Source organism: Papio anubis, chromosome 5 (assembly GCF_008728515.1).
Source record: "Papio anubis isolate 15944 chromosome 5, Panubis1.0, whole genome shotgun sequence".
NCBI lineage: Eukaryota > Metazoa > Chordata > Mammalia > Primates > Cercopithecidae > Papio > Papio anubis.
The window spans coordinates 125,314,854-125,341,356 of NC_044980.1; the positions used below are offsets into that span (position 1 = coordinate 125,314,854).

The 26,503-nt window shown below is 40.4% G+C and overlaps 1 protein-coding gene across 4 annotated transcripts in view; it reads left to right on the forward strand.

Moving 5' to 3' along the window:
* Nucleotides 1-9: 9 nt before the first annotated feature.
* RAD50 (RAD50 double strand break repair protein) overlaps nt 10-26,503 on the forward strand; it is an 86,773-nt gene continuing 60,279 nt past the window's right edge. Inside the window, exons 1-5 of one of the 4 annotated variants that reach the window (XM_009209045.3) lie at nt 10-534; nt 2,343-2,426; nt 21,421-21,572; nt 25,045-25,230; nt 25,587-25,791. In XM_009209045.3, the coding sequence (XP_009207309.1) occupies nt 406-534; nt 2,343-2,426; nt 21,421-21,572; nt 25,045-25,230; nt 25,587-25,791 (756 nt within the window). In that variant the 5' untranslated portion in view covers nt 10-405. Of the gene's footprint in view, nt 535-2,342; nt 2,427-15,030; nt 15,146-21,420; nt 21,573-25,044; nt 25,231-25,586; nt 25,792-26,503 lie in introns of those variants that run through there. The other 3 variants (XM_009209046.2, NM_001169034.1, XM_021939179.2) reach the window with 3 other exon arrangements.

Consider the following 26,503-nt stretch of genomic DNA (forward strand, 5'->3'; position numbering starts at 1 on the left):
GATCTCCCGGCGTGCCCTAGGAGTGCGGCGTGGACGCGCGCGGGCCTAGAGACCCACGTGACCCACAGGGCGGCCGAGGCGGGAAGCTGTGAGTGAGCGCGGTTGCGGGGTCGCGTTGCGGCTACTGCTTTGCGTCCCCGGCGGGCAGCCCCTGGCTGGTTCCCGCCTCCGCTCTCGCCACCGGCGGGAAAAGCAGCTAGTGTGGGAGGAAAGGCGCCATCTCCCGCCCCATCTCTCCCGCTCTTGGCCGGCCGGATCTTTTGCCTGTCCTGTGGCCTCGCTCCCCGCCCGGATCCTCCTGACCCTGAGATTCGTGGGTCTCACGTCCGGTGCACGCCCTGCTTCGGCCTCAGTTAAGCCTTTGTGGGCTCCAGGTCCCCGGTGAGATTAGAAACGTTTGCAAACATGTCCCGGATCGAAAAGATGAGCATTCTGGGCGTGCGGAGTTTTGGAATAGAGGACAAAGATAAGCAAATTATCACTTTCTTCAGCCCCCTTACAATTTTGGTTGGACCCAATGGGGCGGGAAAGACGGTAAGTCTTCAGTAGCCGCCTTCAGTTTACAGGTCGCTACATCTTTCGGAGAATAAAATGGGGAGTTCAGAACTCTCCTTAGGAAGAGAAGCGTCCGTAGGGCTCCACAGGTGTAGGCCCTTAAAGTGCCTCGGGGCGTGGCCTGTAGGCTACAGCGACCTTAGGAGTTAGCCTGAGGCAGTCCCTGAAGGCTGTCGGTGCCTGTCCTGGGGACAAGGTTTACTTAAGAATCCCACGAGACAGGGAGCTGTCGCAGCTCACTCAGAGTTCAGTTCCCACTGGATGCCCTTTGGTCTGTATTGATGTTTTTTAATGCTGTCTCTTTGCTTTCAAAGCATAGCATTCACTACCCACTAGTTGTCCCACACAAGAATTCTTTTAAAAGTTATAAAGTGATATATATATGACTAAAGAGTTTCCAGGTATGCCAACTGTCCAAGCATGTTACATGGAAAATAAATGACTTAATTTAAAAATGTAACTTATAGTGGCACTTAACTTGGAAAACTTTTGTTCTTAAAACCCAGTCAACAATTTAAAGTTGGTGCACGACTGACTTATTTCTTTTAAAGCCCTGGGAATATTTAGAAATTTGAATGGAAAGAATAACAGGCATTTTGGTCAGGAAGAGTGGCTTAAGAAAAAGCAAGACAATGTCAGTATAGCAGGGAGAAGAGTCTAAAGGAAGGATTTGCGAAGAGTGTAGAAAGAGAGGTTGAGAATTGAATGTCAAACTTGTTTACTTCTGTTTTTGTAAAAATGTTATTTGTTGAATGCTTGTTATGTACTTAGCATTGTACTAAATACTAGCAGAAGGGAGAGTAGTACTGTGTAGTGTATATGAGGACTGGCTGCCTCAATACAAATTTTTTGCTTCGTTTGTTAGTTGACTGTTGGCGAGTGACCTCACTGCTCTGTGCCTTAGTTTTCTCATTCATAAAATGGGGATTAAAAATAGTTTCTACAGCTGGGCACGGTAGCGCACGCCTGTAATCCCAGCACTTTGGGAGGCCGAGGCGGGTGGATCACCTGAGGTCAGGAGTTCGAGACCAGCCTGGCCAACATGACAAAACCCCATCTCTAATAAAAATACAAAAATTAGCCAGGCATGGTGGCGCACGCCTGTAATCCCAGCTACTGGGGAGGCTGAGGGGGGAGAATCACTTGAACCCAGGAGGCGGAGGTTGCAGTGAGCCGAGATCATGCCATTGCACTCCACCAGCCTGGGTGACAGAGCAAGACTCTGTCTCAGAAAAAAAAGTTTCTACAGGCTGGGCTCGGTGCCTGACGACTGTAATCCCAGCCCTTTGGGAGGCTGAGGCTAGAGGATTGCTTGAGCACAGGAGGTCAAGGCTGCAGTAAGTCATGATCATGCAGCTGCACTCCATCCTGAGCAGCAGAGTGAGACCCTGTCTCAAACAGACAAAAAGTTTTTACAGCCTAGAGTTAATGTGAGAATTAAATAAATATATGTAAGAGCGCTTAGTACAATTCAGTACTTAACTGTTAGCTATTCTTATTATTAACTTAAATTAGTTTAAAGGGTTTCAGTTGAAAATAATTATTTTTTTCTCAAGTAACAATTCTTCGTGTTAGGATAACTTCTTAGTTATATAGCATTTCTGTGAACTTACAGCAATGATTCTTTAAACACTTAATCAAATCTTTATTACAGGTTTTATAATGTCAGATTTTATCCATCTTTTATAGTTTCCATGATAAATAATATTTTTGTAATGAATTCATATTTTATGATAAACTTCTGTGATTCTCTTATAACGAAGTGATGTAATTTTCTGTTTCTTCAGACCATCATTGAATGTCTAAAATATATCTGTACTGGAGATTTCCCTCCTGGAACCAAAGGAAATACATTTGTACATGATCCCAAGGTAATGGTGCTAGTACAATGTTGTATTTTTATAATTATAAAAATGATAGTAGCTTATTGTAGAAAACTTGGCATTGAAGAAGTATAAAGAGAGATGAAAGTCAGCCACACACAGTTTTAGCACCCAGTAGTAATCATTGTTGACATTTTCATGTATTTTCCTCCTCCTTTGTATACTGTTTTATATAGCTGATGTCATACTCTTAATTTTGTATGCTGGGTTTTTTTTTCCCCACTTAACCTTATCATGAAGTCCCATGTCATTAAAAAACTATCATCTGGGTGTTTGGTATGTGAGTGCTTCTTTTAATCTTTATACTGTTTTGTATGTCTGAGATATTTTCTAAAAGTTCATGAACACTTTAATAGTTCTATAATTTTCTTACATTAAAGTGCTTTTAGTTTTTCATTAAAATGTACCATGATAAGCCAGGCATGTGGGTGTGTGCGGGTACTCCCAGACAGCTCTAGAGACTGAGATGGGAGGATTGCTTCAGCCCAGGAGTTCAAGGCTAGCCTGGGCAATATAGTGAGACCCACTGTCTAGAAAAAAAAGTACCATGATAAAATCTTTGTGTATGAATCATTGTTTGAATTATGATGTTTATACTATTAGTGTATGTAAGGACATAGAATTTGGTCTATAGGTTTGTTTTTGCACATATAGAAATGAAACAATACATATATGTATGTGTATATATATAGTTTATTTGTTTTTAGTGGGATCATGTGCCTCTCTCGCTGCTCCCTGACCCCAGTTCCACTATGTTTTTGTTATGTATTCTTCCAAGCTTTTTTCTGCTTATGAAACCATGCCTATGTGAGCATATAAATGCATTTACACATACATACTTTAGCACATTAATATAATTTTATACTTCTATTTTATTGTTTTTAGTTACTAAATTGTATTCCATTGAGTTTATATCTTATAGTTTATTAACTGACTCCCTGTTATTATTTGTTTCCACTTTTGTGTGATTAAACTCTGTAATTATGAAAGTATGAATTTTCCTCTTAGAAATGTAATAGTATTTAGTACATTTACTGAGTCCTCTCTATAATGACTATTTCCCACCTTCTTTCTCCTTAAATTTACAATCTACTTTCCTTAATTGATGATCTTGCTTTGTACTTTATTGAGAAATAGGAAGAATCAAATGAAAATTCTCTTATTTTCCAATCAAATCTGCAAAACTAGTGTACATACTGTGTACATACTGTTTTTTCTTGTCTGTTAAGGATAAATTTGTTGTTGTTTTATCTAAACATCTTGGAGGCTCGTTGGAGGGTAGATCTCATTGATCCATCTTATCCACCCAAGGATTTTCCCCTTCAGTTTTTCTTTCTCTCTCCTGGATCAGCAGTTTCTCTTGATGGATCATTCACATCAGCATATAAACATGCTATGGTAGCTCTAGTCTTCAAACAAAAAACTCTCCCTTTACTCCAATTCACCCTCTAGCCGTTACCTTTTCTCTGTTCCAATATATAGCAAAATTCATAAATTTGTATGTACTCATCGCCTTTACTTCGTTGACTCCCATTTTTCCCTCAGTCTACTCCATTCAGGTTTTCTTTTTTTCCTCCACTAAAAGTGCTCTTGTAAGGTTACCGATAATTTCTATGAGCCAGATAGAGTGGTCAATTTCTAATTCTCATTAACATCTCGTCAGATTTGACACAGTTGGCTATTTCTTTTTTAAAAAATATTTCCTTCTTGGCCGGGCGCGGTGGCTCAGGCCTGTAATCCCAGCACTTTGGGAGGCCGAGACGGGCGGATCACGAGGTCAGGATATCGAGACCATCCTGGCTAAGCCGGTGAAACCCCGTCTCTACTAAAAACTACAAAAAACTAGCCAGGGCAGGTGGCAGGCGCCTGTAGTCCCAGCTACTCGGGAGGCTGAGGCAGGAGAATGGCGTAAACCCGGGAGACGGAGCTTGCAGTGAGCTGAGATCCCGCCACTGCACTCCAGCCTGAGCGACAGAGCGAGACTCTGTCTCAAAAAAAAAAAAATTTCCTTCTTGGCTTTTGTGACACTATAATCTCATCGTTTTCTTCTTTCTCACTGGCGTATTATACTTTAGTCTTTGTTGTATCTACCTTTGCTTGATATTTTTTTTTTTTTTTTTTTTTTTTTGAGACGGAGTCTTGCTCTGTCACCCAGGCTGGAGTACAGTGCAGTGTGGCATGATCTTGGCTCACCGCAACCTCTGTCGCCCGGGTTCAAGCTATTCTTGTGCCTTAGCCTCTCGAGTAGCTGGGATTACAGGTGGTGCCACCACACCGGGCTAATTTTTGTATTTTTAGCAGAGACGGGGTTTCATCATGTTGGCCAGACTGGTCCCGACCTCCTCACCTCAGGTGATCCGCCTGCCTTAGTCTCCCAAAGTGCTGGGATTATAGGCTTGAGCCACCACACCCAACCTGCTTGATTTTCTGAAAGCCAATGTGACACAAGAGTTGGCCATCTTTGCATTAACCCTCTTCCCTATCTCTCTTGGATGAGCTTATTCAGTCTAACGGCCTTAAGTACTGGTTATGTGCTCTCACATTTATATATTTAACCCTGACTTCTTTCCTTAGATCTAGACATATATGTCTAGCTGTTCGTTTGGATATTTTTTTTTTTTTTTTTGAGACGGAGTCTCGCTCTGTCGCCCAGGCTAGAGTGCAGTGGCCGGATCTCAGCTCACTGCAAGCTCCGCCTCCCGGGTTTACGCCATTCTCCTGCCTCAGCCTCCCAAGTAGCTGGGATTACAGGCGCCCACCACCTCGCCCGGCTAGTTTTTTGTATTTTTTAGTAGAGACGGGGTTTCACCGGGTTAGCCAGGATGGTCTCGATCTCCTGACCTTGTGATCCGCCCGTCTCGGCCTCCCAAAGTGCTGGGATTACAGGCTTGAGCCACCGCGCCCGGCCTCGTTTGGATATTTAATGGGCATCTCAAATTTAATATGTTCAAAACAGAACTCTCGATTCCTTGTACACACTTCCTGCCTACATTCTCAGCTCTGTTACTACCTCAGTACCCGACCCCCACCAGGTTTGTAAATGATGTCATCATCCATACATAAGCAATTCTTACTTACCTTTCTAAAATATGTCAGAATTTGTCTACTTCATTCCGTTGGCCACTGTGTTCCTGTTCCAAGCCGCCATCATATTCCCTTTCAACTATTAGAATCGTCTCCTAACTTGTTTTCCTGCCCTCATTCTTGAATCTCTCTCTTTTTCACAGAGTAATCAGAGTTGTCTTTTTAAATATTCATTGAAGAAGGAATGAGTTGTTCGAAATCTGGGAGGAAGACATTCTATTCAGTCTAGGTGCGGAGTTACTGAGCATGGTTGATGTGTTCAAGGAATCACAAGGAAGAACAAGGGAAAATGGTAGAAAGTGAAGTTAGAAGGATAGAAGGGACTAGATCCTGTAGGTCCTTGGATTCTAGTCTTATTTAAATAGGAATCTGTCTATTAGGAGATTTTGAGCAGGGAAAGAACATGATCTGATTTATGTCTTAAAGTGCTCAGTCTGGTTGCTGAGAGAAGACTATCTGTAGGTAGCAAAGGTAGGAGGGCAGAGACAAATCTTTAAGAGGATTTTGTGATGATACAGGTGAGAAATATAGGTGGCTTGATTAAGGTAGTGGTAGAACGGTGAGAATTGTTTGGATTTAGTATGTATTTTGAAAGTAGAACCAACAAATTAGCTAATGGTTTGGATAATGGTGTCTGAAAAAAGTAAAAGCATCGAGCATTAACTCCAAAGTTTTTGATTTGAACAACTGGATAAAATAGTTTTGTCATTTACTGTAATAGGGGCACTGTGGAAAAAAGATTTGGGTGGATCTGGTTTAAACATGTGAATTAGGGATATGTGTTAAATATCCGAAGGAGATGTCCAGTTGGCAAACAGAAATCGTTCAGGAAAGAGATTAAGACTGGAGAAAGAAAATTAGGAATCATTAATGTATACAGGTAGTTCTATATAGTTAACTTTTAAAGCCTGATGAGATCAAATAGAGAGTGAATATGGAAAAGATATTCAAGACCTGAACCTAGAGCACTAGAGCTGACAAAGCCTTTGGAAATTGGGAAGAGGAGGAGAAGCTAGCAAAAGATAGTAAAAGAGCAATTAGTTAAGTAAGGAAAACTGAGAGGGTGGTGTCTTGGAAGACAAGAGAATAAAGTGTTATAAGGAGGAAATCATCAACTGTGTAAAATATATTGATAGCTCAAGAAAGAAGAGGAGTGTTTGGATATGTGGAGTCCTTTGTTGCTCTTGACAAAACCAGTTCCAGTAATCAGAGAAAAGATAAGGAAGTGAAACAATTATTTTACAAATTTTGTTGTAAGTGGACACAGAGAGAGGACAGTAGCTGAAGAGGTTTACAGGATAAAGGAAAGTTTTGTTGTTGTTTTGTTATGTTTTTTGTTTTTTTTTTTTTTTTTTTTTTTGAGACGGAGTCTCGCTGTGTCGCCCAGGCTGGAGTGCAGTGGCGCGATCTCGGCTCACTGCAAGCTCCGCCTCCCGGGTTCACGCCATTCTCCCGCCTCAGCCTCCGAGTAGCTGGGACTACAGGCGCCCGCCACCACGCCTGGCTAGTTTTTTGTATTTTTAGTAGAGACGGGGTTTCACCATGTTAGCCAGGATGGTCTCGATCTCCTGACCTCGTGATCCACCCGCCTCGGCCTCCCAAAGTGCTGGGATTACAGGCTTGAGCCACCGCGCCCGGCCGTTTTGTTATGTTTTTAAAAGCGGGATATACTAGAGTATTTATAGACCGTTGGGAGTGACTCTGGACGGAAACATTGATGCAGGAGAGGGGATAATTACAGAGTACAATTCTTCAGTAGGCAAAAAGAGATAAGATCCATTGCCCAACCGGAGAGGATACCAGGAACATCACTGTTATGCATTGTAACAGGGATGTTAGGCAGAGTATATGATTGGAAACTTTAGTGGTGAAAGAATGAATAAGTTCTCTTTTGATTGCTTCTATATTCTCAATGAAAAAAGAAATGAAGTTACTGGTTGAGATTGGCAGAAGGGGTTGATTGAGCCTAGAAAACATAGAGTAGTTTTTAACCTCAGTGAGTAAATCGATTAAGGGAGGTGTTCTAGGATTACATGACAGTGTCAGGGGTTTTGTGAAAATTTAAAGAGAGACCAGCCAGTCATGATTATGTATGTTTTTTCAGTCTTGTTCAGCCCAACCACTGAGTAAGTTGGAAAGTTGCGTTTATCCACGGTTGGGGATTTGGTAAATATAATGAAGGTAATGAGAAGCAAGGAATTGAGTACTGATATGGTTTGGATTTGTGTCCTTCCAAATCTTGTGTTGAATTGTAACCCCCATTGTTGGAGGAGGGGCCTGGTGGGAGGTGATTGAATCATTGGGGGTGGATTTCCTTCTTGCAGTTCTTGTGATAGTGAGTGAGTTCTTATGAGATCTGGTTGTTTAAAAGTGTGTAGCACCTTCGCCTTCACTCTCTTCCTCCTGCTCTGGCCATGTAAGATGTGCCATCTTCACCTTCGCCTTCTGCCATGATTGTAAGTTTCTTGAAGCCTAGAAAAGCCAGTCATGCTTACTGTACAGCCTGCAGAACCACGAGCCAATTAAACCTCTTTTCTTTATAAATTACCCAGTTTCAGGTATTTCTTTGTAGCAGTGAGAAAACAGACTAATACAGAAAGTTGGTACTGAGAGGAGGGTATTGCTATAAAGATAGCTGAAAATGTGGAAGTGACTTTGGAACTGGGTAATGGGCAGAGGTTGGAACAGTTTGGAGGGCTCCAAAGAAGCCAGGAAGATGAGGAAAAGTCTGGAACTTCCTAGAGACTTGTTAAATTATTTTGACCAAAATGCTAACAGTGATATGAATAATGAAGTCTAGGCTGAGGAGGTCTCAGATGGAGATAAGGAGCTTACTGAGAACTGGAGTAAAGGTCACTCTTGCGATGCTTTAGCAAAGAGACAGGCAGCATTGTGCCCCTGCTCTAGGAATCTGTGGAACTTTGCACTAGAAAGAGATGATTTAGAGTATTTGGTGGAAGAAACTTCCAGGCAGCAAAACATGCAAGACATGGCTTGGCTGCTTCTAACAGTGTAGCTCATATGTGTGAGCAAAGAGATCTGAAACTGGAACTTATATTTAAAAGGGAAGCAGAGCATAAAAGTTTGGAAAACGTTCTGCCTGACCATGTAGTAGAAAAGTAAAACCCATTTTCTGGGGAGGAATTCAAGCTGGCTGCAGAAATTTGCGTAAGTAAAAAGGAGCAGAATGTTTAATAGCCAAGACTATGGGGAAAATGGCTAGAAGGCATTTCAGAGACCTTCACAGCAGCCTCTCCCATTAAAGTGCACTGCTCCCTGTGTTTCAGCCACTCTAGCTCGAGCCATGGCTAAAAGGACCCCAGATACATCTCAGGCTGCTGCTCCAGAGGCTGCAAGCTGTAAGCCTTGGCAGCTTCCACATGATGTTAAGCCTGTGGTTGCACAGAGGACAAGAGTTGAGGCTAGGGAGCCTCCACCTAGATTTCAGAGGATGTATGGAAATGCCTGGATGTCCAGGCAGAAGTCTGCTGCAGGGACAGAGCCCTCATGGAGAAGCTCTACTAGGGCAGTGCAGAGAGGAAATGTGGGGTTGATCTCCCACATGGTGTTCCCAATGGGGCACTGCCCAGTGGAGCTGTGAGAAGAGGGCCACTATCCTCCAGACCCCAGAATGACAGAACCACCAACAGCTTGCACTGTGTGCCTGGAAAAGCTACACACACTCAACACCAGCCATTGAGAGCAGCTATGGGAGCTGAGCCCTGCAGAGCCACAGGGGCAGAGCTGCCCAAGGCCTTGGGATCCCACCTCTTGCACCACTGTGGCCTGGATGTGAGACATGGAGTCAGAGGATAGTATTTTGGAGCTTTAAATTTTCGGATCAAGAGGTCAGGAGATCAAGACCATCCTGGCCAACATGGTGAAGCCCCGCCTCTACTAAAATACAAAAAATTAGCTGGGCGTGCTAGCACGCACCTGTAGTCCCAGCTACTCGGGAGGCTGAGACAGGGGAATCACTTGAACCCAGGAAGCGGAGGTTACAGTGAGCCGAGACTATGCCACTGTACTCCAGCCTGGTGACAGAGCGAGACTTCGTCTCAAGAAAAAAAAAAAAAAAGATTTGGCTGGGTGCAGTGGTTCATGCCAGTAATTCCAGCACTTTGGGAGGCTGAGGCAGGCAGATCACAACGTCAGGAGATCGAGACCATCCTGGCTAGCACAGTGAAACCCCATCTCTACTAAAAATACAAAAAATTAGCTCGGCGTGGTGGCAGGTGCCTGTAGTCCCAGCTACTTGCGAGGCTGAGGCAGGAGAATAGCCTGAACCTGGGAGGTGGAGCTTGCAGTGAGCCAGGATCGTGCTACTGCACTCCAGCCTGGACGACAGAGCGAGACTCTGTCTCAAAAAAAAAATAATAATAATAAATAAAAATTTAATGACTGCCCAGCTGGGTTTTGGACTTGCATGGGGCCTGTAGCCCTTTGTTTTGGCTGATTTCTCCCTTTTAGAACATGCATATTTACCCAATGCCTGTACCCCCATTGTATCTTGGATGTAATAACTTGTTTTGATTTTACAGATTCATAGACCAAAGGGACTTACCTTGTCTCAGATGAGACTTTGGGCTGTGGACTTTTGAGTTAATGCTGAAATGAGTTAAGACTTGGGGGACTGTTGAGAAGGGATGATTGTATTTTGCAGTGTGAGAAGGACATGAGATTTGGGAGGAGCCAGGGGTGGAATGATATGGTTTGGATTTCTGTCCTTCCAAATCTCATCTCAAATTGTAATCCCCAATGTTGGAGGAGGGACGTGGTTGGGATGATTGGATCATGGGGGTGGATTTCCCCCTTGCTGTTCTCATGATAGTAAGTTCTCATGAGATCTGGTTGTTTAAAAATCTGTCACAATTCCCCCTTTACTCTTTTTTTCCTGCTCCAGCCATGTAAGATGTGCCAGCTTCCCCTTTGCCTTCTGCCATGATTGTAAGTTTCCTGAGGCCTCCCCAGTCTTGCTTCCTGTACAGCATGTGGAACCGTGAGCCAATTAAACCTCTTTTCTTTTTTTTTTTCTAAAATGAAGTTTTGCTCTGTCGCCCAGGCTGGAGTGCAGTGGCGCACTCTCGGCTCACTGCAAGTTCCACCTCCCGGGTTCACGCCATTCTCCTGCCTCAGCTCCCAAGTAGCTGGGATTACAGGCGCCCACCACTGTGCCCGGCTAATTTTTTGTATTTTTTGTAGAGACTGGGTTTCACCGTGTTAGCCAGGATGGTCTCGATCTCCTGACCTCATGATCCGCCCGCCTCGGCCTCCCAAAGTGCTGGGATTACAGGCGTGAGCCACCACGCCCAACTACCTCTTTTCTTTGTAAGTTACCCAGTTTCAGGTTTTTTTCTATAGCAGTGCAAGAATGTACTAATACAACTATAATCTTAATATATTGACTTAATCCTCCTGTATGTAATCAATATCTCATCATTGCATCAGGGCTCTAGCACCCGATATGGGCTGACTCCATCCCTGTATGCCAGTCTTCCTTACCCTGTGTAGGCTCTGACTCTTCATTCTGACTCCCTCACAGGATGCTTTCCTGTTCTGTATAGACTTTGACTTCCGGTGCTGGATCACGTCCTCATTCCCCACCCTTCTCTGATACCAGGTGACCTCTTACAGGGATGCCAACTATACTCTGTGAGCTGAATCTCCCCAGATCTGTGTCACTGAGAGGGTCACTCTTCCCAGTCTGATACTTTATACCAGGCGGCTTCTTGCAAGAATGCCCTCTCTACTCTATGATCTGACTTCCCCCTAGCCGACTTACCCCTCACATGGGCCCCCTTCTCATCATTATCAGGCTCTGAATCCACATGCTATTCCCTGGCGTGGACACTGCTTCTGAGCTGGATCCTCCCTATTCGTGGATTCCTCTTTCATCCTGCTGGAACTCTGATACCATTGGACTCTTGAAACTCTGTGCTAAGCTCTTTCCCATGAGGGTACCCTTCTCAGCCTACTCAAGCTCATTTATTCCACTCTAGACTGAGTTTTAGGTGCCTTAACCTTCAGCTGGCATGAGCGCACAGCTTCTTCTGCTCCACCTAATGGTTTTACAGCTAGATTGTTTGGAGAAAGAAGGGTTTTTCTTATTTTTTATTTTATTTTATTTTTGATAGAAATTGTTCTGAAGTATAATACACATTTCTTTGTTTTAATAATTCAATCTAAATTACACTTTTTGAAGTGACTCTTCTTCAATAAGAGTGTCAACAACAATATGGTGATAGAAATGCTACAAGATAGCCCTTGCTTGAATTCTGTTTACTAATTTGATGTTTGCCAGGTAGCTAGGTCCTCGAAAGGTAGATACCATGGAGAACGAATATATGTGTATTTGGCTTGCTAGTCAGGAACAGTGTAAACAAATTATTTTTTTGCTGTATAAATACATAGTTCCTTGGTTTAACTGCTGTGGATTAAACCCTCAGCAGAACACTCTCCTTATAATGAAATGACAGAGTCCAGTCTCTGGGCTTTCAAAACTTTATACTGACCTTTGGCCACCTCCTCATTGAAATATCTGTATCCTAAGAGGCTGTTTCTGAGTAGTCACTTTACCTCCATCCTCAATGCTAAAACCCTTGTCCAGGCTGCCTTCCTAACTCTCCTCGATTACTCCCTGCTTCATGTCTTGACTCAGTTCACTCTGTTCACCCTAAAGACAAAATAATTCTTCTAAAATGCATATCTACTTCATGCAGTTCCCCTGGTTCAAATCATTTAGTGCCATCATCTTAAGTCCAGAAGCCTTACCATGTTTAGAAGGCTGTTAATTTCTGAAACGTTTTGTGATGGTATTCCTCTTTTCCCTACTTTCTATGCCAAACATTCTGAAATTTCTGTAGTCACGTAGTGACTCAGATCTTTTCATCTGGTTAACTCCTACTCATCTGTCAGGTTTCATTTAAACATGCACTTCCTTTAGAATACCTTCCCTGAGCTCTCCTAGATAGGTTAGATGCCCCTGCCTTGTACTCCCAGATTATTCTGTACTTCACTTATGATGGTGTTTAGCATACCTTCTCTACATTTAACCTATCTTCCATGCTCCAGAGGAAAAAAGTCTATCATTTTGAACCAAAACAACACATGAAACCTACAAAGTGCCTGTAAATCTTTATTGAGTGATTAATTGAATTAATATCAAAGTTAAATTCATGCCAAGAAGTCATTAAAAAGTCAACAAATAATATTTCCTGATTTTTTTTTTTTTTTTTCAAAGCAGAATCCAGTACTTCTGATTTGGGTTGCAACAAAATAATGAGTGTCACACTTATACTCTCAAGATGAATAACTGTAACACTGGAAAAGTATGTGAAACAACTATTTGCAGGCATTGGACAACAGATAATGCAGGGCTATATTATTTGAGAAAGAAAAAACATAAAAGGTGATTCTGCATTCATTCCAGCTTTCTACCTAGAAACATTTTGTAAACTTTGGCACATGGAATTGGAATCCAATAGAGAGCTGGGCAGAATTGGGCATCACTAGGCAAATGAAGCAAAGATAGGATTTTGGATTTGCTAAAGTGACTGGAAATTGTAGATTAGAGTACTGAAGTAGGGTTGCTGTGCAGAGATGGTGTACCAGAAGTCTGCATAAGGATCTTTTGAGTCTTTGGCCAAATACTAAGCTGTCCATGTATAGGATGAGATGTAATGAGGCCTAGCAGAGAACAACTATCAAAGTGGGAAGTGGGGCTGTGAGTGGTGTATTCTAAGGGTCACACAGTGCTGCAAGACATTTGAGTCCTGATATGCCAGAATGGAGTGACCTTGTGGAACTCTCCAGTGTTCACTTGAGACCTCAGAAAGGCCCACCTAACAAATACTGAAACCAAGTTTTGATAGAATCAAGCTGAGTTGCCAGTAAATCAACTGGCTGCTAGAACAAAACTCAAGACTTTTTAAAGGAAGTCTGCTCAATCCAAGCTTTCAATGTGGCATCTATAATGTGCAGAATATAATTTTAAAAATTAGTGGGAATATGCAAAAGAAAATGTGGTCTACACACAAGAAGGGAAAAGTGAGTAGAAACAGATCCAGAGATGACAGATTTTGGAATTAGCAGACAAGGGATTTTTTTTTTTTTTTTTTTTTTTTTTTTTTTTTTTTAAATGGAGTCTCACTCTGTTTCTCAGGCTGGAGTGCAGTGGCGCGATCTCAGCTCACTGCAGCCTCTGCCTCCCAGGTTCAAGCAATTCTTCTTCCTGAGCCTCCCAAGTAGCTGGGACTACAGGTGCCCGCCACCATGTGCGGCTAATTTTTTTTTTTTTTTTTTTTTTTTTTTTGTATTTTTGGTAGAGATGGGGTTTCACTGTATCAGCTAGCCTGGTCTTGTAATCCACCTGCCTTGGCCTCACAAAGTGCTGGGATTACAGGCGTGAGCCACCACACCTGGCTAGATTTTTTTAAAGCTATGATAGATAAGCTCAAGGACTTAAAGGAAAAGATGGACATAATGTGTGGGAAGACATCTAAACAGAATAATAAAAACTGTTAAAAAAAGACCCAAGAAGCTGAATGCATCACAAGCAGCATAAACATACCTATGTTGTACATTACATTCAAATTGCTCAAAACTAAAGATAAAATCTTAAAAACAGGTGGAGGAAAAAGTAACACATTATGCAGAGGGAAAGAATAATGAGTATGATTACTTCTTAGGAAAAGCAATCTAAACCTGAAAACAGTGGGACAGCACCTTTAAGGTGTTGGGGAATAAAAGTTAAACTATATCCAGCAAAAATATTCTTTGAAAATTGAAGGTGAAATGGAGAAAATTTTCAGATTTAAAAAAAATGGTAGAGGTAATTTGTTACAGACAGGCTTGCATTATAGTAATTGTTAAAGGAAGTTTTTGAGGCTGAAGAAAAGTGATTGTAAATTAGTCCTAGAGTAAAAGCTGCTCTAGGCCCCCCTTTACAGACCTTAAAAACAAAAGTTCAAAAGAATCCAACTGTTTGTTGCTCAAAAAACTTAGCTGCATGCCAGAACAAAGTTCAATACTCATTAAAGGAATAAAACAAAATCTTTCACCCAACAATGCAAAATTCACAATCAAAAGTTAACAAGCAGAGAAGTGGGGAAATAGGACCCATAACCAGAGAAAAATCAATCATATGAACAGGTCCAAAATGAAAGAAATAATAGAATTAGTAGATAAGAACCCTAAAACCGTATTATAAATCTTATAAATATGCTCATAGATATAAAGGAAAAACATAAGCATAATGAGAAAAATAGAAAATAATTTAAAAAACCCAAATTATGTAAATGGAATAACTGCTTTTGTATATAATGGTACACATAGGTTAAAAGCAAAAGGATGGGAAAAAAAATACTGTGCCGACTAATGAAAAGAGAGCTGAAGTGACCATATTAATACCAGACAGAATACATCAGAACTAGGGAAAATGAGACATTTTATGATGATAAGATGTCAGTTTACTGCAAGGACACAAAAATTCTAAATGTTAAACTTACAGATAAATGAGGCAGAAACCTATGAAACAGAATGAAGAAATACACAACTCTGCAAGTTTAGCTGGAGATCTCAATACCCCTCTCAATAGAGAAACAGAAGAAGCAGATAAAATGTCAGTAAGTATATGGAAAATTTTAACGACACTGTTAACCAAATCAACCTGATTGACATTTATAGGACATTCAATTGAACAACAGCAGAATACACGTTATTTTCAAGTGCATGTGGAACATTCTCCAAGATAGTCCAACATTCTGGACCATAAAACAAGTGTCAATAAATTGGACTGAACTATTCAGGAATTAATATTCTTCCATTAGTTATGCTGAGTTTTTATCATAAATGAGTATTAAATTGAAATGCTTTTTCTGTATCTATTGGTAAAGTCATAGATAATGTATTCTGTGACTACACCAGAATTAAGCTAGAAATCAGTAGCAGAAAAATAACCAGAAAATCCCCAAATATTAGAAAATTAAGCAGCACACTTTAAAATATTACATGGATCAAAAACGAATCACAAGGGAAATTAGAAAAAATACTTTAAATGAATCAAAAGTATAGCATGTAAAAATGTGTAGGATGCAGCTAGATCATGCTTAGAGAGATTGTAGAAAAAGAAAAACAATCAGTATAATTTGCCACATTAACAGAATAAAAAAGAAATATCATGTGAGCACCAATAGACACAGAAAAAGCATTTCAATTTAATATTCATGATAAAAACTCTCAGCATAACTAATGGAGGAATATTAATTCCTGAATAATTCAGTCCAAAATCCATTAGGTGTGGCTGAGTGAGGAAGGCATCCACAAAAACAAGCTGTGACAGCCTGGTGGGGAATTGGAGCCCACGGAAGGGATCTATGAGTTCATACTGATACAAGAAAATGGGGGGAAAAAATGGAGAAAGAGCAAAGCTTCTTATACTAGAACCTTAACTAATATAAAAGGAATAATGGAATTAGAAAATTACTGTAGGCATACCTTAGATATTTTAGGTTAAGTTTTAATGGATGGCTGTTTTGTCTACATTGAAAATCTGTTGTTTGGTGTAGCTACCTTCATCAATTATCTTAGCTAGGTCTTCTGGATGACTTGCTGCAGCTTCTGCATCAGCACTTGCTGCTTCACCTTGCACTTTTATGTTATGGAGACAGCTTCTTTTGAACCAACCATTACTAGCTTCCAACTTTTCTTTTCAGCTTCTTTACTTCTCTCAGCCTTCGTAGAATTGCAGAATTGCAGAGAGTTAGGGCCTTGCTCTGGATTAGGCTTTGGCCTGAGAGAATGTTGTGGCTGGTTTAATCTATCCCAACCACTAAAACTTTCTCCATATCAGCAGTAAGGCTGTTTCACTTTCTTATCATTTATGTGTTCACTAAAGTAGCACTTTTAATTTTATTCAAGAACTTTTCCTTTGCCCTGACAACTCAGCTAACTGATAAAAGAAGCCTAATTTTCAACCTGTTTTGGATGTTGACATGCTTTTCTCAACTAAGCTTAATCATTTCTAGCTTTTGATTTAAAACAAGAGACTTTTGACTCTTCTTTCACTTAAACACTTAGGGGCTATTGTAGGGTTACTAATTGGCCTAATTTCTGTATTATTGTGTCTCAGTCAATCAGGTTCCAAGGAGAGGGAGAGAGACGGGGGATGGCAGGTCAGTAAAGCAGTCAGAATACACACATTTATGGATTTAGTTCACCTCTTATATGTGGATGGTTTGTGGCACACTAAAACAATTACAGTAGTAATATCAAAGATCACTGATCACAAATCACTATAACAGATACAATAATAATGAAAATGTTTGAAATGTTGTGAGAATTACCAAAATGTGACACAGAGACACAAAGTGAGCACATGCTGTTGGAAAAATGGCACCAATAGACTTGTTAGATGCAGAGTTGCCACACACCTCTGAAGAGCACAGTAAGATGGGGTATGCCTGTATTTGATAGCTATCATAATAATTTATTCAGGTAAGAAACAGTAGATGCTAAAACTAATGGAAGAAAGTTCGATGAAATATGGGATAGTTATATGGTCTCTGCATCTCTCCCTCATATTATTAAGTAATTGTAAAGTAAGAAAAACTTTTTGGTGGAGAAGCTAAGAGATACACCTTTGTCAAGAGATTGAAGTTAGTCTAGGCAACATGGTGAAACCACATCTCTACAAAAACTACAAAAATTGGCGGGATGTGGTGGCATGCACCTATAGTCCCAGCTACTTCGGGGACTGAGGCAGAAGGATTGCTTAGGACTCGGAGTTCGTGGATGCAGTGAGGTGACTGCACTCCAGCCTGAGTGACAAAGTGAGACCCTGTCTCAAAATAAATAAATAAATAAATGGATTGAAGTTAATACCCTCAGTAATGAGATAAATGGAAATGATACCCTATCTGATGAGATGCAGAAAAAGGAACTCATCATCACTTGTATAATATTCCTGCCAAAGATACATAACCTGATTCTAGTCATGAGGAAATATTACACAAATTTTGGGAGGTGTTCTACAAAATAATGGTCTGTACTTTTCAAAATTATCAGTCATGGAAGTCAAGGAAAATCTGAGCAACTGTTTCAGGCTGAAAGAAAGTAAAGAGACATAACCACCAAATACAAAGTGTAATTCTGAACTGGATCCTTTTGCTGTAAAGCACATACTGGGACAAATGAATTAGGCAGTAGAAAAAGAAAAAGCCAATCAGTGTAATTTGCCACATTAACATAATAAAGAAGAAAAATTATATGAGCATCAACAGATACAGAAAAAGCATTTCAATGTAATACTCATTCATGACAAAAACTCTCAGCATAACTAACGGAGGAATAGTTATTCATTCCTGATTAATTCAGTCCAAAAGCCATTAGGTAGGACTGAGTGAGGAAGGCATCCACAAAACTGCCCTAGAGACGAATAGATGATAGAATTAGTAGATAAGAACCTTAAAATCTTATTATAAATCTTACAACTATCTTCATAGATATAAATAAAAACATAAAAATAAAAACGTGAGAAAGATGGAGGGCAATAACCAAAAAACCCTAGAGTAAAAGGAATAACAGTGTTTTTATATATAATAGTACAGATGGGTTAAAGACAAAAGGATGGAAAAAATATACTGTGCCAACTAATGAAAAGAATGCTGAAGTCACCATATTAATATAAGACAGAAAACATCAGAAAAAATAGGTGTTTATATGATGTTTGAATGTCTGTTCATTGTTGGTCTTTTAGGACTTAAAAGATGATGATCATTTTCTACTACTTTCAGTTTAAGGGAGCATATTAAATTTTTTTCAATAGACTTTAAACTTTGTTTTGTAGATCAGCTTTGGGTTTATAGCAAAATTGAGCAGAAAGTACAGTTTCTGTATATTCCTTGCACGTACACACACAGCCTCCTCTACTGTCAGCATCTAATTTTTTGTGGATACTTTGCCTCATTCAAATAATCCAGGATAATCTTTCTATTTTAAAGTCAAGTGATTGACACCCCAGTTCCATCTGTAATGTTAATTCTCTTTTGCCGTGTAATGTAACATTCACAAATTCAAGGGATTAGAATGTGGATGTCTTTGGAGAACTATCATTTTATATGCCACAGCTGAGTTAAAGGTAACTTATCACATATTGGAACAACTGGCAAAACTTGAATGGGATTTGTGGACCATGTGGTAGTAATATATCAGTATCAGTTTCCTGATTTTTGTGGTTGAAAAAAGTCCTTGTTTTGTAGGAAATACTGGTGTTGGGACGTCAGATCAGCAACTTACTCTCATGTGGTTTGGGGAGCAGGAAAGCTGTGTATACTGTAGTTCTATGTATTAGTCCATTTTCACGCTGCTAGTAAAGACATACCCAAGACTGGGCAATTTACAAAAGAAAGAGGTTTAATGGACTTACAGTTCCATGTGGCTGGGGAGGCCTCACAATCATGGTGGAAGGTGAAAGACATGTCTTACATGGTGGCAAACGAGAAGAGAGCTTGTGCAGGAAAATTCCCCCTTATAATAACCATCTATCACGAGAACACCATAGGGAAGGACCTGCCCCGTGATTCAATTATCTCCCACCTGGTTTCTCCCACAACACATGGGAATTCAAGATGAGATTTGAGTGGGGAGACAGCCAAACCATATCATTCCATCCCTGGTCCCTCCCAAACTCATGTCCTCGCATTTCAAAACCAATCATGCCTTCCCAATGGTCCCCCAAAGTCTTATTCCAGCGTTAACTCAGAAGTCCACGGTCCAGAGTCTTATCCAAGACAAAGCACATCCCTTCTGCCTGTGAGTCTGTAAACTCAAAAGCAAGTTAGTTACTTCTTAGATACAATGGGGGTACAGGCATTGGGTAAATACAGCCATTCCAAATGGGAGAAATTGGCCAAAACAAAGGGGCTACAGGCCCCATGCAAGTCCGAAATTCAGTGGGGCAGGAATATCTTAAAGCTCCAAAATGATCTCCTTTGACTCCATGTCTCACATCCAGGTCACTCTGATGCAAGAGGTGGGCTCCCACGGCCTTGGGCAGCTCCGCTCCTGTGGCTTTGCAGGGTATAGCCTCCTTCCTGGCTGTTTTCACGGGCTGGTGTTGAGTGCGGCTTTTCCAGGTGCACAGCGCAAGCTGTCAGTGGATCTATTATTCTGGGGGATCTACCAGTCTGGAGGACAGTGGCTGTTTTCTCACAGCTCCACTAGGCAGTCCCCTCCATAGGAACTCTGTGGGGGCTCCAACCCCACATTTCCCTTCCATGCTGCCCTAGCAGAGGTTTTCCATGAGGGCCCCGCCCCTGCTGCAAATTTCTGCCTGGGCATCCAGGTGTTTCCATACATCCTCTGAAATCTAGGTGGAGGTTCCCAAACCTCAGTTCTTGACTTCTGTGCACCTGCAGGCTCAACACCACATGGAAGCTGCCAAGGCTTGGGGCTTCCACCCTTTGAAGCAACAGCCCAAGCTGTACTTTGGCTTCTTTTGGTCATGGCTGGGACACAGGGCACCAAGTCCCTAGACTGCACACAGCAGAGGGACCCTGGGCCTGACCTACAAAACTATTTTTTCCTCCTAAACCTCTGGGCCTGTGAAGAGGGAGGCTGTCGCAAAGGTCTCTGACATGCCCCTGGAGACATTTTCCTTATTGTGTTGGTAATTAACATTTGTTTCCTCGTTACTTATGCAAATTTCTGCCACTGGCTTGAATTTGTCCTCAGAAAATGGGATTTTTTTTTTTTAATCGCATTGTCAGGCTGCAAACTTTCCAAACTTTTATGCTGTTTCCCTTTTAATACTGAATCCCTTTAACAGCACCCAAGTCACCTCTTGAATGCTTTACTGCTTAGAAATTTCTTTCACCAGATACCCTAAATCATCTCTCTGGTTCCAAGTTCCACACATTTCTAGGGCAGGGGCAAAATGCTGCCAGTTCCTTTGCTAAAGCATAACAAAAGTCACCTTTGCTCCAGTTCCCAACAAGTTCCTCATCTCCATCTGAGACCACCTCAGCCTGGATTTCATTGTCCATATCCTTGTCAGCATTTTGGTCAAAGCCATTCAACAAGTCTCTTGGGAGTTCCAAACTTTCCCACATTCTCCTGTCTTCTGAGCCCTCCAAACTGTTCCATCATCTGCCTGTTACCCAGTTCCAAGGTTGCTTCCACATTTTTGGGTAACTTTACAGCAGCGCTCCACTCCTGGTACCAATTTACTGTATGAGTCCGTTTTCACACTGCTAATAAAGATATGCCTGAGACTGGACAATTTACAAAATAAAGAGGTTTAATGGACTTACAGTTTCATGTGGCTTGGGAGGCCACACAATCATGGTGGAAGGCAAGGAGGTGGAAGTCACATCTTACATGGACAGCAGCAGGCAAAGAGAGCTTGTACAGGGAAACTCCTTCTTATAAAACCATCAGGTCTTGTGAGACTTACTCACTGTCACAAGAACAGCATGGGAAAGACCTGTCCCCGTGATTCAGTTACCTTCCACCAGATCCTTCCTGCAACATATGGGAATTCAAGATGAGATTTGAGTGGAGACAAAGCCAAACCGAATCATTCTACCTTTCTATAAATTTGTGATTTTTAATGATAAAAAACATTTTTGATGCTTACAGAGATAAAATGCATTTATTTGAAAAATCTGCATACCTTATCTCCTAATGATGCTGAATAAAGGAGGTAGATAATATATCATTTTTATAAATTAATTAAGCAGTATTCTTCTGTATTTTGGATAGCATGTAAAAATGTCACTCCTTTTGGATGTTTTTCTTTTTGTTCCCTCATTCTGGGTAAGATTGCTTATGCGTGTTCTCTCAGAACCAACAGTGGTGCTTATTAAAGTAACATAAGTTTTTTCTCTGTTTTCCTTCAAAGGTTGCTCAGGAAACAGATGTGAGAGCCCAAATTCGTCTGCAATTTCGTGATGTCAATGGAGAACTTATAGCTGTACAAAGATCTATGGTGTGTACTCAGAAAAGCAAAAAGACAGAATTTAAAACTTTGGAAGGAGTCATTACTAGAACAAAGTAGGTGTTTATGTGATATTTGAATTTCTGTTTATTTTCAGGTTTGTAAGTTGATGGTTGTTTACTACTTTAAGTTTAGGGGAGCATATTAAATTTTTTTCAATAGACTTTAGACTTTGTTTTTTTAGAGCAGTTTTGGGCTTATAGCAAAATTGGGCAGAAAGTACTGAGCTTCCATTTTCTCCCTACCCCTACACACAAACACACCCTCCTCCACTATCAACATTTGATTTTTTGTGTATGCTATTTGTCAATTAAATAGAATGGTCCCATTACAGACTTAAGGTTATGTTCCATTCTCTTGAGTAATTTCTGAACAGTTGCTGAATTGAAAACGCATAATCACTCAAATACAGGTTGAATGAGTAAAAAATTCTAGTGTCGTGCTTAAGAATGGTTGAGATGAGAAGCAAACAAGTAGGAAAGAATGATAAATTGTTCCTTTCAACCATTATCATTCTGTTAGAGGCAGGTATCATTTTCTAATGGATTTGGGGATTAGACTGCCTTAGATTCGAGTCTCTGACTTTGTTGAGCAAATTACTTGACTGTTTAGCTACTTCTCCTCCCTTTTAACTAATTAAGTAATTCCTTTATTTAACCAATAATGCACATCTACTATGTGCTAGAGGCACTATACTGGCTTCTCAAGCAGGTTTTCATCATTGCCATTTTAACACACTCAAGTATCTCTTATACCCTGGGATTTCATTCCACTCCAATTACTACCTGTCTCCTTCTTCCCCTTTTTAGCCAGTCTTCTCAAAAGAGTTGTTGATACTGTCTCCATTTCTTCACTTCCTCTTCACTCTAATTGTAGTCACATTCGTCCTTTGAAACACCTCTGACTAAAGTTACTAATAACTCTGTTTTTAATTAGAGTAATGCTACTGCTATACAAAGTAGACCTAAGAGTGAGCTTCTGTTTATTTCATTTGTAAAATAGGCATTCATTATCACTGTACGTAGCTTAGAAAGATGTTGTCAAGGTTGAGCTAATGCATATGAAATGCTTAATATGTAGTAAGAGTTCATGTATTAATCTTCTATGACTGCTATAACAAACCACAAACTTAGTGGCATAAACAATACAAATTTATTATCTTACACTTATGTAGTTTACTAGTCTGAATTAGGTCTCACTGGGCTAAAATCAAAATTTTAGCAGGTTACGTTCCTTTCTGGAGGCTCTGAGGGAGAATATGTTTCCTTGTTCTTTCCATCTTTTAGAGGCCACCTATATTTTTTAGCTCATGCCCTCTTACTCTGTCTTCAAAGCAAGCAATAGTGGGCATAGTTCTTCTCGTCTCAAATCACTGTGACCTCTTCTCTCTTCTTCTGCCTTCCTCTCTCACATTAAAGAACCCATATGATTACATTTGCCCCATCTAAATAATCCAGGATAGTCTATTTTAAGGTCAAATGATTAACACCCTAATTCCATCTGTAATCTTAATTCTCTTTTGCTGTGCAATGTAACATTCACAAATTGAAGGAATTAAAATGTGGACATCTTGGAGAACCATTGTTCCATATACCATAGCTGAGTAAATGCTAGTTTATCACTTATTTGAAAATTTCTTTTTCTAGACCTCCATGATACAATACTGTTCTCTCTATCACAGCCACATACTACTTCATTCACCCCATCAATAAAGGTTGGAAGTCTCATTAGGCTCAGTCCTATATCTTCTCCTTTTTTTTGCTCTGTATTTTCTTCCTAGGTAATCACATTCTTATCCATTGTTCGAACTACTCTGTGTTCATAGATGACTCACAGATTTATATCTCCAAACCAGACCTCTGTTTCCAGACCCATTTACCCAGACCTATTTACCCATCTCTGATTTTTTTTTTTTTTGAGATGGAATCTCGCTCTGTCACCCAGGCTGGAGTGCAGTGGTGAAATCTCAGCTCACTGCAACCTCCGCCTCCCAGGTTCAAGCAATTCTCGTGCCTCAGCCTCCCGAGTAGCTGGGACTACAGGTGCCCGCCACCACGCCCAGCTAATTTTTGTACTTTTATTAGAGACGGAGTTTCACCATGTTAGCCAGAGTGGTCTTGATCTCTTGACCACGTGATCGACCTGCCTCGGACTCCCAAAGTGCTGGGATTACAGGCGTGAGCCACCACACCCGGCCCCATCTCTGATTTTTTACCAGTTGTTTCAGAGACAACTTAGATTCAATGTTTCCAAAACCAAACTCACAGTCCTTTCTCTTTGACCTCCCCCCTTAAAAAACCTCCAACAACTTGGTCTTATGGTATACCTCAGCTTGGTGAATGACACCACTATCCATCCAGTGACAAAAACCAAGAACCTAAGTCTTGATACTGTCGTTGCCTTACATATCCAGTCTGTTACTAAGACCTAAATTGAATCTAAATGTCTCTTGAATCTGTTTCCACCTCGACAACAACCATTCTAGTCCTAGTCCAAGCTACCATTGTCTTTCCATGACCTAATGTGATAACCTGTTGATCTATCTGTGTCCATTCTAGCCCTCTACAAAGCATTCTTAATATATTCAGTGTAACTTTTTTTTTTTTGAGACAGAGTTTCACTCTTGTTTCCCAGGCTGGAGTGCAATGGTGCGATGTCAGCTCACTGCGACCTCCACCTCCCCCAGGTTCAAGTGATTCTCTTACCTCAGCCTCCTGAGGAGCTGGTGCCCACCACCACACCTGGCTAATTTTTTTTGGTTTTTTTTTGGGTTTTTTTGTTTTTTTTTTTTTGAGACGGAGTCTTGCTCTGTTACCCAGGCTGGAGTGCAGTGGCCGGACCTCAGCTCACTGCAAGCTCCTCCTCTCGGGTCCACGCCATTCTCCTGCCTCAGCCTCCCCAGTAGCTGGGACTACAGGCACCCGCCACTTCGCCCGGCTAGTTTTTTGTATTTTTTAGTAGAGACGGGGTTTCACCATGTTAGCCAGGATGGTCTCGATCTCCTGACCTCATGATCCGCCCGTCTCGGCCTCCCAAAGTGCTGGGATTACAGGCTTGAGCCACCGCGCCCGGCCTTTTTTGTATTTTTAATAGAGACAAGGTTTCACTGTGTTAGTCCAGCTGGTCTGGAACTCCTGACCTCAGGTAGTCCGCCCACCTCGGCCTCCCAAATTGCTGGGGTTATAGACATGCGCTACTGTGCCTGGCCCAGTGTAATATTTTCAAAATACAAAATGAAATGTATAAAAAATAGTAAAGACAGATACTGCCTCTGTTCACCAAAGCAGTCTGTAATATGTAAAAAATAAATTCTGGCTTCCTTTCCTGAGCTACTTTTTTTACATATCTTTTCATCTGTGAAGTGCTAAATAGTTTCAGAGTTACACTTTTTAGCATGATGAAGCCATTTCTAACGGGATAGGTGAAGGGCCTTTTTTTTTTTAAGAATTACAGTATGAACTGATTAAGCAATAGAGTAGATACACTGAAGGTTATTTTACATATGTTCTTGATTTTCATTTTCTGTAGGCATGGTGAAAAGGTCAGTCTAAGCTCTAAGTGTGCAGAAATTGACCGAGAAATGATCAGTTCTCTTGGGGTTTCCAAGGCTGTGCTAAATAACGTCATTTTCTGTCATCAAGAAGATTCTAATTGGCCTTTAAGTGAAGGAAAGGCTTTGAAGCAAAAGTTTGATGAGATTTTTTCAGCAACAAGGTTTGTAACCCTTAAATAAACTTTGTAGTCCATTAAGTTATTGAACCGTGTTTGCAATTTGGATGCTTCTTTTTAACAGAAAGAATTTAAAAAGCAGAAACGTCATCAGTTACTACCTCTCACCCAGCAGCAACCATTGGGCATATTTTATTTCACTTGTCTTTCTGTTCATATATTTATATACCTGATTGACAGTATAAATGTAATTTTTTTCACTTACTATGTCATAGGCATTTTCCAAGTTATTAGAAACTCATTGTAACTGTAACCTTAGTGACAGCATAATATCCCACTGTATGAATATACACCATAATTTACTTTGCCAGAAATTTGATTTTTGTTTTGTGTCTTCAAAGATACATTAAAGCCTTGGAAACACTTCGGCAGGTACGTCAGACACAAGGTCAGAAAGTAAAAGAATATCAAATGGAACTAAAATATCTGAAGCAATATAAGGAAAAAGCTTGTGAGATTCGTGATCAGATTACAAGTAAGGAAGCCCAGTTAACATCTTCAAAGGAAATTGTCAAATCCTATGAGAATGAACTTGATCCATTGAAGGTAACTTGATTTTATTTTTAATTGACAAAAATTGTATATCTTTGTAGCATACAGCGTGATGTTTTGATAAAAGTATACATTGTGGAATGGCTAAATCAAGCTATTAACGTGCATAAAATTACTTCATTTTTTTTTTAATGATGAGAACACTTAAAATCTACTCTCTTAGCAATTATATATTGTTATTAACTAAAGTCACAGTGATATACAGTAGTTAATTTCTTGTATACTAAAGAGGTAGTCCTTTTTTTTGTTTGTTTGTTTTAACTATGGTAGCATTCTCCCCTTATTTGTATATGAAACTGAATGGCTTGTATATTTCTCAAATTATCAGTTAGCTAATGTTTTAGGTCTATATTAGTCTTTAAATTGCTCAAAGAGCTTGGATTTGAAAGAAAACAAATTTGTTGTATCACACTAAATTAGTAGTGTAGATCACTAGGTGTTAAATAGCAATATCATTACCCAGCCCTACAGTTCTGTATTAAGATTTTTTTTTAATTGACAGATCTTTCTAGAGAATTTTTTAAATTTGCAGAATGTTTTTGAAACATTCAAAAATTGTACAGAATTTGGAATTGATCCATAACATGTTGATATATTTGCAAATGAGTATACCTGTCTAAACCCCGTGATTTATAAGAAAGGCCTACAGGAAATTCCATTCATTCATTTAATAAGCATTTATTGGGTGTCTTCTTTGTGTCAAGGT